The 14980-nt window shown below is 42.3% G+C and overlaps 1 protein-coding gene across 1 annotated transcript in view; it reads right to left on the reverse strand.

Moving 5' to 3' along the window:
* The window catches only part of LOC124623109 (odorant receptor 4-like), a 117186-nt gene that overhangs the window by 69412 nt on the left and 32794 nt on the right, over positions 1 to 14980 (reverse strand). The window contains exon 4 of the mRNA XM_047148898.1: positions 13107 to 13645. Within this exon, the coding sequence (XP_047004854.1) occupies positions 13107 to 13645 (539 nt within the window). The remainder of the gene's footprint in view (positions 1 to 13106; positions 13646 to 14980) is intronic.

Genomic DNA, 14980 nt, shown 5'->3' on the forward strand with positions numbered 1-14980 from the left:
CATGCCTCTTCCTTCCCCTTCCACCCTCTGCCTGAAGAAGGAGCCACTGGCTCCAAAAGCTTGCCTAATTATAATCTTTTATGTGTGTGTTCTGCCACCACTTTGTGAATAGATTTTTTTTATTCTGTCCAATTATCTTTTTTTCCCACAATTTGACTGTTTTCAAACAGACATTTAAAGTCTCTGAAAATGGTTATCTGAAATTTCTTCTTCTTCTTTTTCTTCTCCTTCATCTTCATGCATAAGATGTTGTTGTCTTCATAAATAAGATGGTCTTCACTGCCATCAAGGGCATTACTTATGCCACACTTCTTGAAAGATTCAACACTAACGTCTTCTCTCACTCTAGACCATGACTGTTACTATCCACTGACACACTTGTTTGATTGTAGATCCTTTTAATGTTCTCTTTGGCATGAGTTCATGTTGGGCTTCATCCATCATCCATTTGTTCCATTCCTCTCTCATATACTCTTTAAAGGCTTATTTATCAAGACATCAAGAGGTTGCAACTGTGAAGTAAATTCTCCCAGAATAACAGCTACCTCTCTATTTCCCTGTCTCAATTTCTTTTTCACAAAATTTTTCAAGTGACTACCAAACTGATCTAGCACAAGAAGAGAACTCTTCTTCAAAAAAGCACCTTTCCTTCTCTCCCACATTCTATTAATCCATAATTTCATACCAGCCTCATCCATCCAACCCTTTTCATGTACATGAACGACACCTGATGGTATTTCAGAAGGTTTTGGCATTGTTTTGTGCTTGAAAATAGTCATTGGATTTAGTACCATCAGCATAACATGAAAGTAGAGCAGTGTAGTGCATTTTTTTCATCTCCATTGGTTTTATAGTTAGTTTTAGCACCTTTCATGGCAATGGTTCTGTTACTCAGCACATCAAATGTCAAAGGAGTTTCATTCAAATTCGCTATTTGGCTTAGTTACACATTGGTTTTCTTTTGATGTTGAATAATAAAGCAATGGAAACGTATTTTCTGTTCAAACTCCTGTAGCATTTTCTGAGATATTTTGATTTTGGTTTGCATGGTAAATCAATAATGGTTCAAAAACTGGAGCATCAAACAATTCCAAACTTAAAGTATGAAGTTCCATTGTAGCAGTAGCTTGCGATCATGTGTTTGTATCATTATTGTATTACAAGGTGTATACGTTCCGGGACAACCAGGAAAAAACCAGGAATTTTACATCTGGGGGAAAACCCAGGAATTTTTAAGAATTCCGGGAATTTTTCATTATTTTAGATTAACCTTTTTGTAGTTTTGACTGGTAATAACTGATCTGTAACTCAGAATTTTCCTTTTGCCCATTACTGCAATGTAATACTGCAGCAATAAAACATAAATGAGAAAAAAAAAATCTAAGTTGCAAAGGAAATGCGCCATTTACAGCAACAAAACACAGCGCAAACACAAGCGTCTGCCAACAGCAAAATATGTCAAAGGCTTTAGGGTGAAGACTATGCAATACTTCATAACAATAAACTGCTTCCTATGGGCATGACGTCACAACGCTTAACATTAGGTTCGTTTGAGCAGACAAATATTTGTGCTGTTTCAAGTGCACGTTGTTATCTTTTGTGATGTATGGCTTTATACCATAGAACTAAACATGAGATAATACAGTACTGGTACTTCAACAAAATTTTCACTCCAAAAACCACACTGAAAAGTTTAATATCAGCATGGGGCCTACTGCTTTGCGAATCTGGATGTACGAATGACGAATGTGCTCTTTAAGTTGAATTATGGATTTTAATACGGTTTACGAAATTCCAATGCTGTTGGAGTATCCTCTGATGCCCTGTCTCATTTATAACGCAATGTAAGATCTCTTAATACCATATACGTATGAACATATGGGCTGCCCACTTCATTGTGGCTCCGCAAGCACAGTAACACCATTTTCTGGCACTCTCTGACTGACAACTGCGGAAATGAGTTCTAACAGGTCACAGGAAAATATTGCAATTGGTAATTTGAAAAGCTTTACTTTCAAAGTGCTTTTCATTTTACACAATATGAGTTATGATAAGTGTGTGAGCGAGCTTTGAATTTCTTAAATTGCAGTGTGTTTGATTTTCATTTAAAGCTTAACACTCTGAGTTGCAGCCACTTAGATGAATTAAGAGCCCAGAAGACCAGACATTTACGTCATTACTTAAAATTTTACTGGCAAATTTGTGTGATGTATCGAAGTGTAACACAAGCAAAACAGACAAATATTATATGTGAAACTTTAGATCTTCTTGTAGCTACACTATGTACATTAATTTTCCTATTTGTGTGTTCGCGCTACTTAACAGTGATGTTACTATAGGCTGACTACATCTCGTATCCTATGCTCTGAATCCCTACTTTTACATGCGAAACATCTTTCAAAAGACGAAAACTGAATATCAGAAACCGTTTTTCGCTGATGTATTTGCATGTGAAGGTCTGAAGCGGAGTTGCTAGCCCAGTTACCTAGGCGCCTGGATAACAGCAAATGTAATTTCTGATTTAGTCAGCACAATCACTATTTCTCTTCAGTTAGACAAAGCCCAAGCACTTTCAATACCAGCTGCGTTTACATGCAGTGAAAATCGATTGCGGAACTGGAAAACCAGCATCCAGAATCTTATTTCCAGAATCGATTTTGAAGTGTTTACGAGACCACTCAGGAGCGGTATTGGGAGATCGGCTTACGGAATCCTGTTTTGGGAGCCCCTCGCAAACGCGATGAATATCTTCTATCATTGGCTCGTGATATCACGTAACATGAGCTATGACTGGCTTACAAAAGTGCATCATGATCTCGATTTCAATGCTTCGGAAACTAATGTTCTGTGTTTGGTGGCTCCACTATATACTTTTGTAATACTAAAATATGCAGCATACATGTTGCTGCAAATCAAAGATCCTTCCAAAAACGCATATTTTTTCTGGGGTTCGTTTCCTAAAGTGGTGGGAGGCTCTACACTGGTGTACAAAATCTTAACTATTCAAAGGATTGGTAAGTTTTACAATCCCAAGTGAAAGTATACTGTCACTTAACAAGGAAAAAGTGTATTTTCACACGGGAGAAAGTGTAAAGTGGTGGGAGGCTCTACACCAGTGTACAAAATCTTAACTATTCAAAGGATTGATAAGTTTTACGATCCCGAGTGAAAGTATACTGTCACTTAACAAGGAAAAAGTGTATTTTCACCCAGGAGAAAGAGTATTTTTTTAAACTGGGAAATCCAGGAAAAACCCAGGAATTTTTTTTCCTTGTCCACATATACAGCCAGCCGGAGTGGCTGAGCGGTTCTAGGCTCTACAGTCTGGAACCGCGCGACTGCTACGACCGCAGGTTTGAATCCTGCCTCGGGCATGGATGTGTGTGATGTTCTTAGGTTAGTTAGGTTTAAGTAGTTCTAAGTTCTAGGGGACTGATGACCTCAGAAGTTAAGTCGCATAGTGCTCAGAGACATTTGAACCACGTATACACCCTGTATTAATTCCAATGCCACTTTTGTGGTGTCCTTGAATCCATTTCAATACGTCATCTTCTAGTTTTGGCCATTTACATTCAGTCCTCTATTTGCACATTACCTTTCCTCATTTTTTCAGTTCTTCTTTACTAGCTCACCACTTGCAAATGGTTTTTTTTTGTTGGTGGAAGGTCAAAATGGCACTCAATGCTCTGTTTCCATGTTCGTCTGCATATACTAGTACTTTCAATTTATAGCCTGCATCATATGAATATCTTTTATTTTTTCCATTATTAACATAGCTACTAACAGAAATATTGTACTGTTACCAATAACAAATATCACTTTCAATTCCAGTTCATTGGCACCATAGACTGCAAGGATGTGCCATAGGCCAGAGAGTGTTCTGAGTTTGTGATGGTGGAGGGGGAGGGAGACAATGTTAGCAAGCCCGTGACTCCCTTCAACTCATGTTCATTGCGCTGGTGTACTGCTGCTGCCAGTTGGATTCAATGTTGGCTAATAGAGATAGGTTTCTCATGGGTTAAACATATGCCCATTTTTAAGACTGGTGAGAATTTTAAATCAAACACTGGATATTTTTATATTAATTTTGAATATAAGATGCACCTGAATTTTGGAGGCAATTTTCTGAAGAAAAAAGTGCATCTTATAGCCTGTAAAATATGGTATTTGATTTTGTACTTATAACCCTGTATTCACCTGGCCAGTACTACTGTCACTTCTGCCACCAAACTTCATTAATTCCCACTATATCTAACTTTAATCTATCCATTTCCCTTTTTAAATTTTCTAGCCTACCTGCCCAATTAAGGGATCTGACACTCCATGCTCCGATCCGTAGAATGCCAGTTTTGTTTCTCCTGATAATGACATTGTCCTGAGTAATCCTCGCCCAGAGATCCAAATGGGGGCTATTTTACCTCTGGAATATTTTACTGTTGACTGAACTACGGCTGTCAGTGTTGCAGGTGTGATAGCCATACAGGATGCCTCAGTGGTTCCTCGTAGCTCATTCAGACCAGCTGGCTTCTGAACTTCATTTTTCAATGTCCCCCATAGATAGAAATCAGGAGGTGTAAGATCTGGAGACAAAGGTGAGTACTCAACAGCCCCTCTTTGACCTACCCACTGTCCAGGTAGATTGTCATCCAAGCAGGCTCTGACATCTCTGTGGTAGTGAGATGGAGCGCCCTCTTGTTGTAGGTGTGGCCTCGATAGTTAGTATCGACCACAAAACTTCATTCTGTATGGATGCAGTGTCAAATTTAAATATATATGAGCTACGACATATATGGGAATTAAGTTTTCTATATCCCAATTACCGATCCCACTCCCGTAGTGGTGGACGCGCAGTTTGTTCCTGTTTCGCATCTTCTGCACCGGTGTTTATGCAACAGGTTATATGCACTACGCAATGACCACGCCAAACAATGCCTTGTTTGAAGATGTGGAAGCACATCTCCTCTCACAGAGTTTCGTCATTTCCTTGCCAATGGTGTATCCATCATTTATGCACAGAGATTCTTGTTCTCAACCAACGCCATGTGCTAATCTCATTAGTTTTCAACTGTCAACAACTACACCACTAGAGCGAACAATGGACTCAGGCTTCATGTCACTGGATTATGCCATTCCGACAGTGAAATGTGAACTGAACAATATTTCAAATTGTCTCTCTTCAAATCGAGTGTTTCAAGAGCAAACTGATCTCCATTGAACACGTGTTTAGCCACTCACTGGCATGCTACATCAGTTACTGTCAGGGCGTGTGCAATGCCGTCACTGCTACAAACCGTGCCGGATCCATTCTGCACACTTGGTGTTCCAGTTGTGACTAATTTACATGCACAATTCAGTGTTTCGCTTAACATGGACCACTTCCCTTGCCTCAGTGGCCTGCCACATGCACTACAGGCATGTTATGCGTCAGATAGTTTCCACGCGGGTGGTATTCCTAACCCCTCCTGCTTCCCCCCCCCCCCCCCCCCCCCCCCCGCCCCCACAGTTCCCCGTTTCTGGTTGCTCAGCTGCCTGCCGCTCCCACAGCACCACCTGTGTCTGCCTCACCAGTCTCTCGCCCTGTTCCGGAGGTGTGTTGTTTCCATCCAGCACTCGTTACTCACGGTCCAGTTTCTGGGCCCCCCTTGTGTGCTGTCCATGCACCTGTTTCCATAGTACTGTCCGTGCCTGCCGCACTGTGTTTTTGTGACACACAGTCAACTATGCCAGCTGTCACTACTATGGATTCGCTCACCGGGTCAAAATCCGGGCCTACCGTGCCGGCCTCCGACTTAAACTCAGTTCAGCCACTACCCCAGGAGACACTGAAGCTGCTGTCTTCACTCCCTCCTGGCCGCCTGCCGAAGCTACGGCTCTTATATGAGGACAACCCAGCATTGTGGTTCACGCTTGTCGAGCATCTGTTAGAGTTACATTATGTGTCTGACGACAACTCAAAGTTCCTCTGCCTCGTAACACACCTCCACGACCACTCAGATTTGATTTGTGATCTGCTCCTTTTGCTGCCGCCTGCACCAAAATACGAGTTAGCAAAGAAGACTATAATGGAACAACTTGCCTGCTCGCCACAAGAGCTAATAATTAAGATTCTCTACGAGGAGCACCAGTGGGAATACACCTCCTCACAACTCTTGCGCCGCCTTCAATTGCTCGTGAATAAGCATACCATGCCTGACGCCACGCTATGGGCTGTGTGGTCTGCCATACTACCTATGTCCAACGCTCTGTTTCCACCGCAATATACGACATCATATGCGAGTGCCCCGCCCTCGCCGCCAACATTGTGACCTGCGTTACCAACCTACTGTCAGAATACGACTTCGGGCGCAACTCCACCATGACAACGAGAACCTGAAACAACGCACCGCATCCACTTACAGCAAGCTCTGTCATGGCTCGTAACTCACTTCTGCAACTGTGGTCCATAGCACTGCCACCTAAACAAAATTGCTTGGCCAAGCGTAGCTCAAACTCTCACCAGTCTAGTCCACATTAACTTTACTTGCTTGTGAATTTCCTACTTGCTTGTGAATTTCCAACCCTCGTCTCGCACTCGCCTCATCCAGTGTCATGTGTTTCCAACAGTGCTCCTAATGACAGTCGCACACGCATTGCGACCATGCCCACCCCTTGGACAGCTACCGCGCATGTTGATAAATATTCCCCCTCTCTCACTCACCGGCCACATGACCCAGCAGCCATTGTGGCCCCACGTTCAAGGCCAGCGCTGCTCTCACCCACTCCGGTTGTCCAGTGCAAGGTTAACAGCAGACAGTCGCTGCCCATTCCCCTTTGCTTGGCACTGCACGCGCACCTACCCCCTCCACACAAGCGCACACCATGCTCCTGTAAGATACATGTGACTTTCGTACTACCTTTCCCCACTTCCGCTAACAGCTACGCCTCGTCGCGCCCTACTCTTCCCAGGACTCGGTGCCAGGACATTAACCAATCTCAAGTGCAGTTCTCAGTTTCTTCCGTCACTGATGGAATGACACACAAGATAGTTACCACTGACAGCCCTCCTATTAGGCATAAGGTCCGACACCTCAACCCTATCAAGTTGCCCGCGGCCTGGCAGCAGATTAATGAACTGTTGGCGGTAGGTGTTCTGCAACCTTCAGACAGCAACTGGTCTTCACCAACCCACCTCTTCCCCAAACATGATGGATCTTTTCAATTGTGTGGCAATTACAGATGTTCGTACCGTCATGGACAATTACCCAGTGCCGAACATTAATGACTTCACTCATATGTTATCTGGCGCCACAATTTTCAGTGTTATTGACTGTAAACGCGCCTACCAACAGATTTCCATGGCGCTGCAAGGCATTGCTAAGACGCCTGTTATCATGCCGCTCGGTTTTTTCCAATACCACTTCATGCTGTTCGGCTTAAAGAACGCAGTGCAAACGTGGCAATGCTGCATTGACTCTGTCTTGCGACAGTACAAGTTTTGCTTTGCTTATCTGGATGACATTCTCATTTACAGCAACTCAGCGGAGGAACATGAAAATCATCTGTGTATGGTCCTCCAGACCTTGAACTCCAATGGTGTCGAGGTCAACAAAGACAAGTTTCAGTTGCGCCAGGTGTCAGTCTCCTTCCTAGGTTACACCGTCTCACTACTGGAATACAGCCTCCCAAATCTCATGTGCAGGATATCACATCACTGCCGCCCCTGGCTATTTACAAAGAGCTATGCCATTTCCTCAGCACCATCAATTACTATCGTCGCCATCTGCCTTCCATCGCCGCTGTTCAGGCACTCCTGATGGACGTGCTATCAGGCAAACAAACTTCCGGTATCAGACCCGTCTCTTGGACTGCTCTGATGCTAGAGGCCTTCAAGGCTCTGAAGACTTCTTTAGCTCACGCTGTGACACTCGCCCACCCCAACCCCTCGGCCGAGTTATTCATTACTATGGACGCCAGTGACATCGCGGTGGGGGCAGTGTTGCAACTACACAAGGGGGACATGGTTTCTCCCCTTTATTTCTCCTCCAAGACACTATCTATGGCTCAGGGAAAATATTCTGCATTCGATAGAGAGCTCTATGCTGTTTACGAGGCAATCAAACATTTCCACCCCGACGTCGAGGGACGTTCGTTTTTCGTCCTCACCGATCACAAACCACTGTCAGAAGCATTCTGCAACCCACCTGAGGACCCACCCCCACTATGTTACCGCTACTTTTACCTGGTTTCTCAAGTCACAGCGGACATCTGTTACATCAAGGGTGCAGATAATGTTGCTGCAGATTGCTTCTCATGGATCAGTGCTGTTTCCCACATCGTTGATCTTTCCGATCTGGCCTCCTTCCAAGCTTCTGATGAAGATTCTCAGGCTTTCCTACAAAACCCACAAACATCACTTGTTTTCACAAAGGCTAAATTTCCTGGCATTTCTGATGAGGTGTGGTGTGAGTCTTTGACTGGCACCCTACGCCCTTTGCTCCCAACTGGACTGCGCAAACAGGTTTTTGACACCCTGGATAACCTAGCCCATGCGGGCGTTTGAGCCACCACATGTCTCATGTCAGGACGTTTTGTTTGGAAGAATATCAAACAGAACTGTCAAACCTGGGCATGCAGCTGTGTCACTTGCCAGTGCAACAAGATCAGCCGCCATACCTCCCTGCCTCTGGGCAAGTTCGACATTACCGCAGGACAATTCTGTCACGTACATATTGATCTGATTGGGCCTCTTCCTCCTTCAGAGGGCCATAGATAGATCTTATCAACTATTGACTGGTTGTCTTGCTGGGTTGAGGCTGTCCCTCTCCCTAACATTACTGATGAGATGGTAGCCAAGGCTTTCATTGGCTCGTGGATACCTCATTTGAGGTGCCCGACCACTATCACCACCGGTGAGGGTCAACAGTGTGAATCCTCCCTTTTCACCATCCTCTGCTAGATCTGCGGTATTAAAAAAATACACACTACCACTTATCACCCACAAAGCAATGGGTTGGTGGAGAGATGGCATCGCACCCTCAAGACGGCCCTTCAATGTCTTTATTGTCTCTGGTCGGAAGCTCTCCCGTGGGTGCTACTTGGTCTACACTCGACCTATAAACCTGACCTACAGGGAACTATATCCGAATTTGTTTTCGGTGAGAATCTGGTCCTACTGGGGGAACTTATTCTTCCCCAGTTCAGCAAGAACCACCCCCCCTCGCCAGATTTCATTAGCCGGATGCACACGCATTTTCAACAAATGCGTTTGCACCCACCCATCAGTCACTCACCGCCTGAGACTTACGTTCCCACCGCACTCTCCGACTGCTCCCACATCATGCTGTGTGATGATGTGGTTAGGCAGCCTCTTCAACTGTACAAGGGGTACATCAACATTGCACACAACCTCACACTCCCGCGCAAGTATGACCGAGCATCTCTACATGCTTTCATTTCTATGGATGGCTCGATCCACTTACGGGGCACACATGCCTCCATCATGCCGTCGACTGCCCCACCGCCTTACTCCCAGGCTGGCCACTGTCTCATCCAGCCACAGTGGCTGACTGACTACAAAGTGGACCTGCCTCTCACCGCTCCGCCTGCACAACCCATCTCGTTTGAGATGGAAGTACCTGTGGTGCACCTGCCTACACGCACAATTTCCACTGACGTCGACGCCCACATGCCCTCACACCCTTGGACATCTATAGTACTCCGTACTGCAAGGAAGGGGGGGGGGGGGCTGTGTGGCGTTGACAGTTCGTAACGACCACAAAACTTAATATCTGTGAATTGTAAGTGCTCTGTTGAGCCTCCATCTTAACTTTATTTTAGTCAGTTCTTTGTTATACTTAATTCTGTATGGACACAGTGTCAAGTGTAAATATATGTGAGCTACGACATATATGGGAATTAAGTTTTCTGTATCCCAATTACTGATCCTGTTCCCATATGGTTAAAGTCTTTCATTTCCAAACACCTTTTGGAAGGCAGGTAAAGTTGATGTTCACAGCATATAAAGATACACCTCACCAGTTATGTTATCTTCAGAGAAGAATGGGCCAGTCAAACAGTGCAGTGACAGATCACACCACACATTGACACCTGTTTGTCTACATGAATGTGAGGATTTACAAGAGCCCAGTACTTGTAGTTGTGGCAGTTTACAGTATCTTTCAGTTTGAATTGCACCTCGTCAGACCAGATAACCATTCCTGAAAACTGTTCATCCTCACAAAGCATACCTTCAAACCACTCACTGTACTTGATCCTTCGATCTGTGTTGTCTTCATTCATAGTGTGCAGTGATTTTGGAATGTACACTTTCCTCTTTGCAGCCTTTAGAATTCATTGTATGCTTGATTGGCTTACCCCACTTTCAAGTGCATCCTGCTCCTTAGGTGTTTGAGGTGACCAAGTAAAATGTTGCAACACAACAGCACTGGAAGCTGGACTTGTTGATGTTTTTGGTTGGGCAGACCTTTCCTGATGCACATCTTGATTAGTACCATCAGCTTCAAATTTGTCCCGAATGCAATAAATTGTTGTACTTGTTGGTGGCTGAGTTCCGTACACATGACGCCATTGCCATTGTACCTCCATCATGTTTTTGTACTGCCAGTAGCACTTCAATATGGCCTTGCAATGCTCATCGCTCAAATGACAATCTTACTTCATTCATTGCTGCACTGTCATCTGCTTGGACATGCGTGCCAAGATCTGCTAGAAAACAATGGACTGTGCTACGACGCAAAATTGCAGTGGTATGTCATTTTGTTTCAAAGATATGAACTATTAAATAATGTTTAAATTTTTCTGCACCCCTCTGTATTTGTTATTGGATTTCTTTTAGAGCCAGGGCAAAGATTTGAGTGTTGTTTGAACTGTTCACTGCCTAAATGAGCTTTGCTGTATATGTTGCAGAGCACTACCTATCCTCTCTCAGCTTGTTGTCACCAGGGGGCTGGATCCCAATGTCTACATCTGGGGTCTGTTGTGTCATCTGTGGGTTTGTGCCCTGACCTGATTTTATTGTAATTTTCAGATTATGGGGTGCCTCGGCATGACTTTAAATTGAATTATTAAAATTTAATGTTTTGATTAATTGTAATCCTTGCTGAAAAAGCTTTAAAGAATATCTAAAGTGTTTGCTTCTTGTGTTTCACATTTAATCTCTTTTGTAAAAGGATGGAAGCTCAAGTTACCTGTAATGTGTTTTTTAGTTGAGCCTTATATTTTTGGTTAATAAAGTGTTTTAAAGTGCAGTTGGTAATAAATGATGTTCAGTAGCTTTCCCCAGTCCTTCCTCTAGGACCCATTTGTTGGTGTCCTCCTAAGATACAAGCTCTTATTGCCTTTGGCACATAGTACTTACTAACTGGAAAGGAGCACTGTAGGGTGGAAGAACCACTTACCTTCCATAAGAGTGACTAATCAAAGTGGTGCAGTGGTCAGCACGCTGAAATCATATTCAGGAAGATGAGGGTTCAAATCCCCATCCATCCAACCAGATTTAAGTTTTCCATGATTTCCCTAAATCTACACAAATGCCAGTATGGTTCACTTGAAAGCACAGCCACTTTCTTTCCCCATCTTTTCATAATCGGAGCTTGTGGCCCACCTCTAATGACCATGATGTTGAGGATGTTAAACTCTAATCTTCCTTCCTTCCATAACAGTGATCATGGGCATGATAAGTGGATGGCATAGAAGTGTAACTCAGGAACATCAGAGTAATTTCAGTCATATTTGGTGTATATATCACTTCTTCTTTGTATTATTTGTATAAAAATACTGTGGGGGAAATATATCCTTGCCATCCTTAGTGGTGGAGGAGGGGATGAGAAGCAATGGCATGTAAAACTGTTCCGTAATATTTGATTTTAGTTTTTGTTTCTGTGTCCCTGAGCTCAATGGTCACTGTCCCAGTGATGTTTCACCCTTATGGTGTGTAATGGGGTGCAAAACAGTGATACATCAGCATATTACTGTAACACCTTAAGTAATATCCACTAATCTTGACACAGTTGTCACTTGATATCTGAAAAAAAATTCTCTGGTTACTAAGATACCCCTAGTACCCCTTTTACTGAGGATGGGAGTGAAAAGGTATGACATAAAAGCATGACTCATCAATACCTGGAGCAATTTCAACCAATTTGGTACATATATGACTCACGATATTTTGCATACTTCTTAGCACGGCAGAATTACAAGTTTCCTCAGGATTCTTATTAAACTGCTGGGCAAAATTTGCTATGCATACAGATGAAATCCATGTACAAATATGAGTGGAGTATTTTAATTATATGTGAAATGTCTGTGGTGTGTGCATACACTGGTGAAACCAAGGACATGAAGCTAGTATATTATAAAAATATGTATGTATGAATGTACCACATCACATGCTAAAGCATGTTAGTCTTAGCCATACTTCATACACATGTCATTTACTAACTGGAAAGAAAAACACTGTGTAAGTATAAGTAAGAATCACCAACCTTCGTTGGGGGTGGGGTGAAAATGTGGTGACATAGAAGCATAACTCAGATATATCTGGAACAGTTTCAACCAAATTTACATTACTCATTTTGTGTATAAAAGTACTGTGAGAGTAAGAGGCCCCTACTATCACTAGGGATGAGAAAGGGTTGACATGTAAAAATATACTAAAATGACCTTCATATTTCTTTTTTATATTTAGTTGATTTGGAATACTTCAATTGTAGGAAGTGCAGTTTGCCTTTTATTTGTGTTGTTTGGTGTGTCAACCAGGTTGCATAAGCACTGGAACAAGCCAATAATTTTGTCTATATGTATCAAGACCGAAGATCATGCCGCATGGCTGAATATGATGGATAATTTTAACATCTTACCTCGAGTCCTGTGGTACAAAACAGCAGAGACTCAAACATATATATACGCAATATATGTGACATATGCATAATCAGGTGAAGCCCATGGGTAGAAATCTGGCATATAAACATTTATGGGCTGAAAAAGCTCTGTAAGTGCATTTAGTGAAGGATTTCAATGATAAAACTAGTGAGAAAGATAAGGAGAATGCACAGCAACTAATTTCTTTGACTGATAACTGCGAACAATGACAATAAAATAATACTTACTTGATAATTGTTTGATGATACTGTATGTTTTTTAGTAGTTGCTGGTACATCCGCTGCTTTATTTCTCCCTGTGAAATGGCGTAGTAGGAATTACAAGTATCAGATGAGCTATCTTCAGTCCCTTCAACAGGTATCAGATTTTCATATATTTGTTTACTGTATTTGATTCCTCTTCTGTGAGTGAAAGGCAACATGTTTTCTGTAATTTCATTTGTAGAAACCACTGGAACTTTATTAACAAATGAGTTCTTCTGCAGGGTTGATAATGTACTATTCAAGATGTGGAGCTCTGCTGTAATCATTAGCATTAGGTTCATAAATATGCAGTCTATACAAATAGATGTTTCTGCAACAAATGCCAGCCATAACACTTGAACAGCATATGTGAACTCATAAGAAGGTGAACTGTGCACTTTGAAAGGCAACCAAATGGGCAGTGGGGCATATTCTTTGGCTGTCAGTTCCTCTCCAGTGGTAGAGATTCCATGATTCAGAAGTGGTAGAAAGACCACACCCATCCATGCCATCGTAACCATCACCTGCTGAAATTAAACACTTTGTATGCAGTTCCAAAGTACATCAGCAACAAAATCATGAGTATCTCCCCATCTCCACAGATATGAGTGAAAGGGCAAAAGATTTTGGGCCTGGCAGCAAGTCTGTTTTTAAGGAAAGAGTGCATTTATTTTTTGCTTTATTTAGTTATTTTTAATTGATTTATTTAACTTGGTAAGATTGGGGCCAACAGTCCCTCTCATAAACTAACTAGCCCCGCATATTTTATATTATGTTCATTATGACACACAAGATATAAGAAGTTTTATATTTAATATGGGATACATGACTTAGGAATTAGCAGTGTTCATTATAAAGTTGTACAACAAGTAGTAATATATTGTAAATAGCACTCATTATTTACAGACGTAAAAATAATATTTTCTTTTAAAAATACCTTTGAGATTGAATAAATATTAAGCTATTAATAGCACATAAATGGCAGCGATACAATAAAACTGAAGATGCAGCAGTTGTTTTCAAGGTACAGCAGCAGCTTTCTCACTAATGAACTTGATTAAATTTAGATGGTATAAACTTGAATCCCCCACGAAAGATGGACCTTGCTGAGGTGGTGTGGCTTGCGTGCCTCATGATACAGATATCTGTTCTGAGGTTGCACCCACTGTGGAGGGTTATATGTGGAGGGGTTAGACTTATCAGTGGCTCCTGAAGGGGAGCAGCAATCTTTTCAGTAGTTGCATGGGAAGCAGTCTGAATAATCGACTGATATGGCCAAGTAACATTAGTCAACTTGACCTCACTATGGTGGTCCATAAATGGGTGAAAGCAAGAATAAAGGACATCTGTTATTTTTCTAAGAGCATGCAGCTCTGTTGGTATGCTTGAATGATGCCCTTCTTCCTCTTGGTAAAATATTCTGGACATAAAATAGTATGCTATTCAGATATTCAGGTGGGAACTACTTAGGAGAATGTCATCTCCAGGAAAAACAAAAGTGGTGTTCTTTGAGTTGTAATGTGGAATGTTACAGCCCTTAATCTGGTAGATAGGCTAGAGAATTTAAAGTGGGAAATGGATAGTTTAAAGTCAGATATAGTGGGTATTAGTGAGGTGTGGTAGCAGAAAGAACAGGACTTTTGACCAGTTGAGTGCAGGGCTATAAACACAAAATCAAACAGGAGTAATGAAGGAGTATAATGAAGGAGTAGGTCAGGTAATGAATAAGAAAATAGGAATGTGGGTAAGCTACCATGAACAGCATCATGAATGCATTACTGTACCAAAGACAGACACGAAGCCACCACCCACCAAAGTAGTTCAAGTTTATACACCAGCTAGCTCTGAAATTGAAATAA

Source organism: Schistocerca americana, chromosome 7 (genome assembly GCF_021461395.2).
Source record: "Schistocerca americana isolate TAMUIC-IGC-003095 chromosome 7, iqSchAmer2.1, whole genome shotgun sequence".
Taxonomy (NCBI): domain Eukaryota; kingdom Metazoa; phylum Arthropoda; class Insecta; order Orthoptera; family Acrididae; genus Schistocerca; species Schistocerca americana.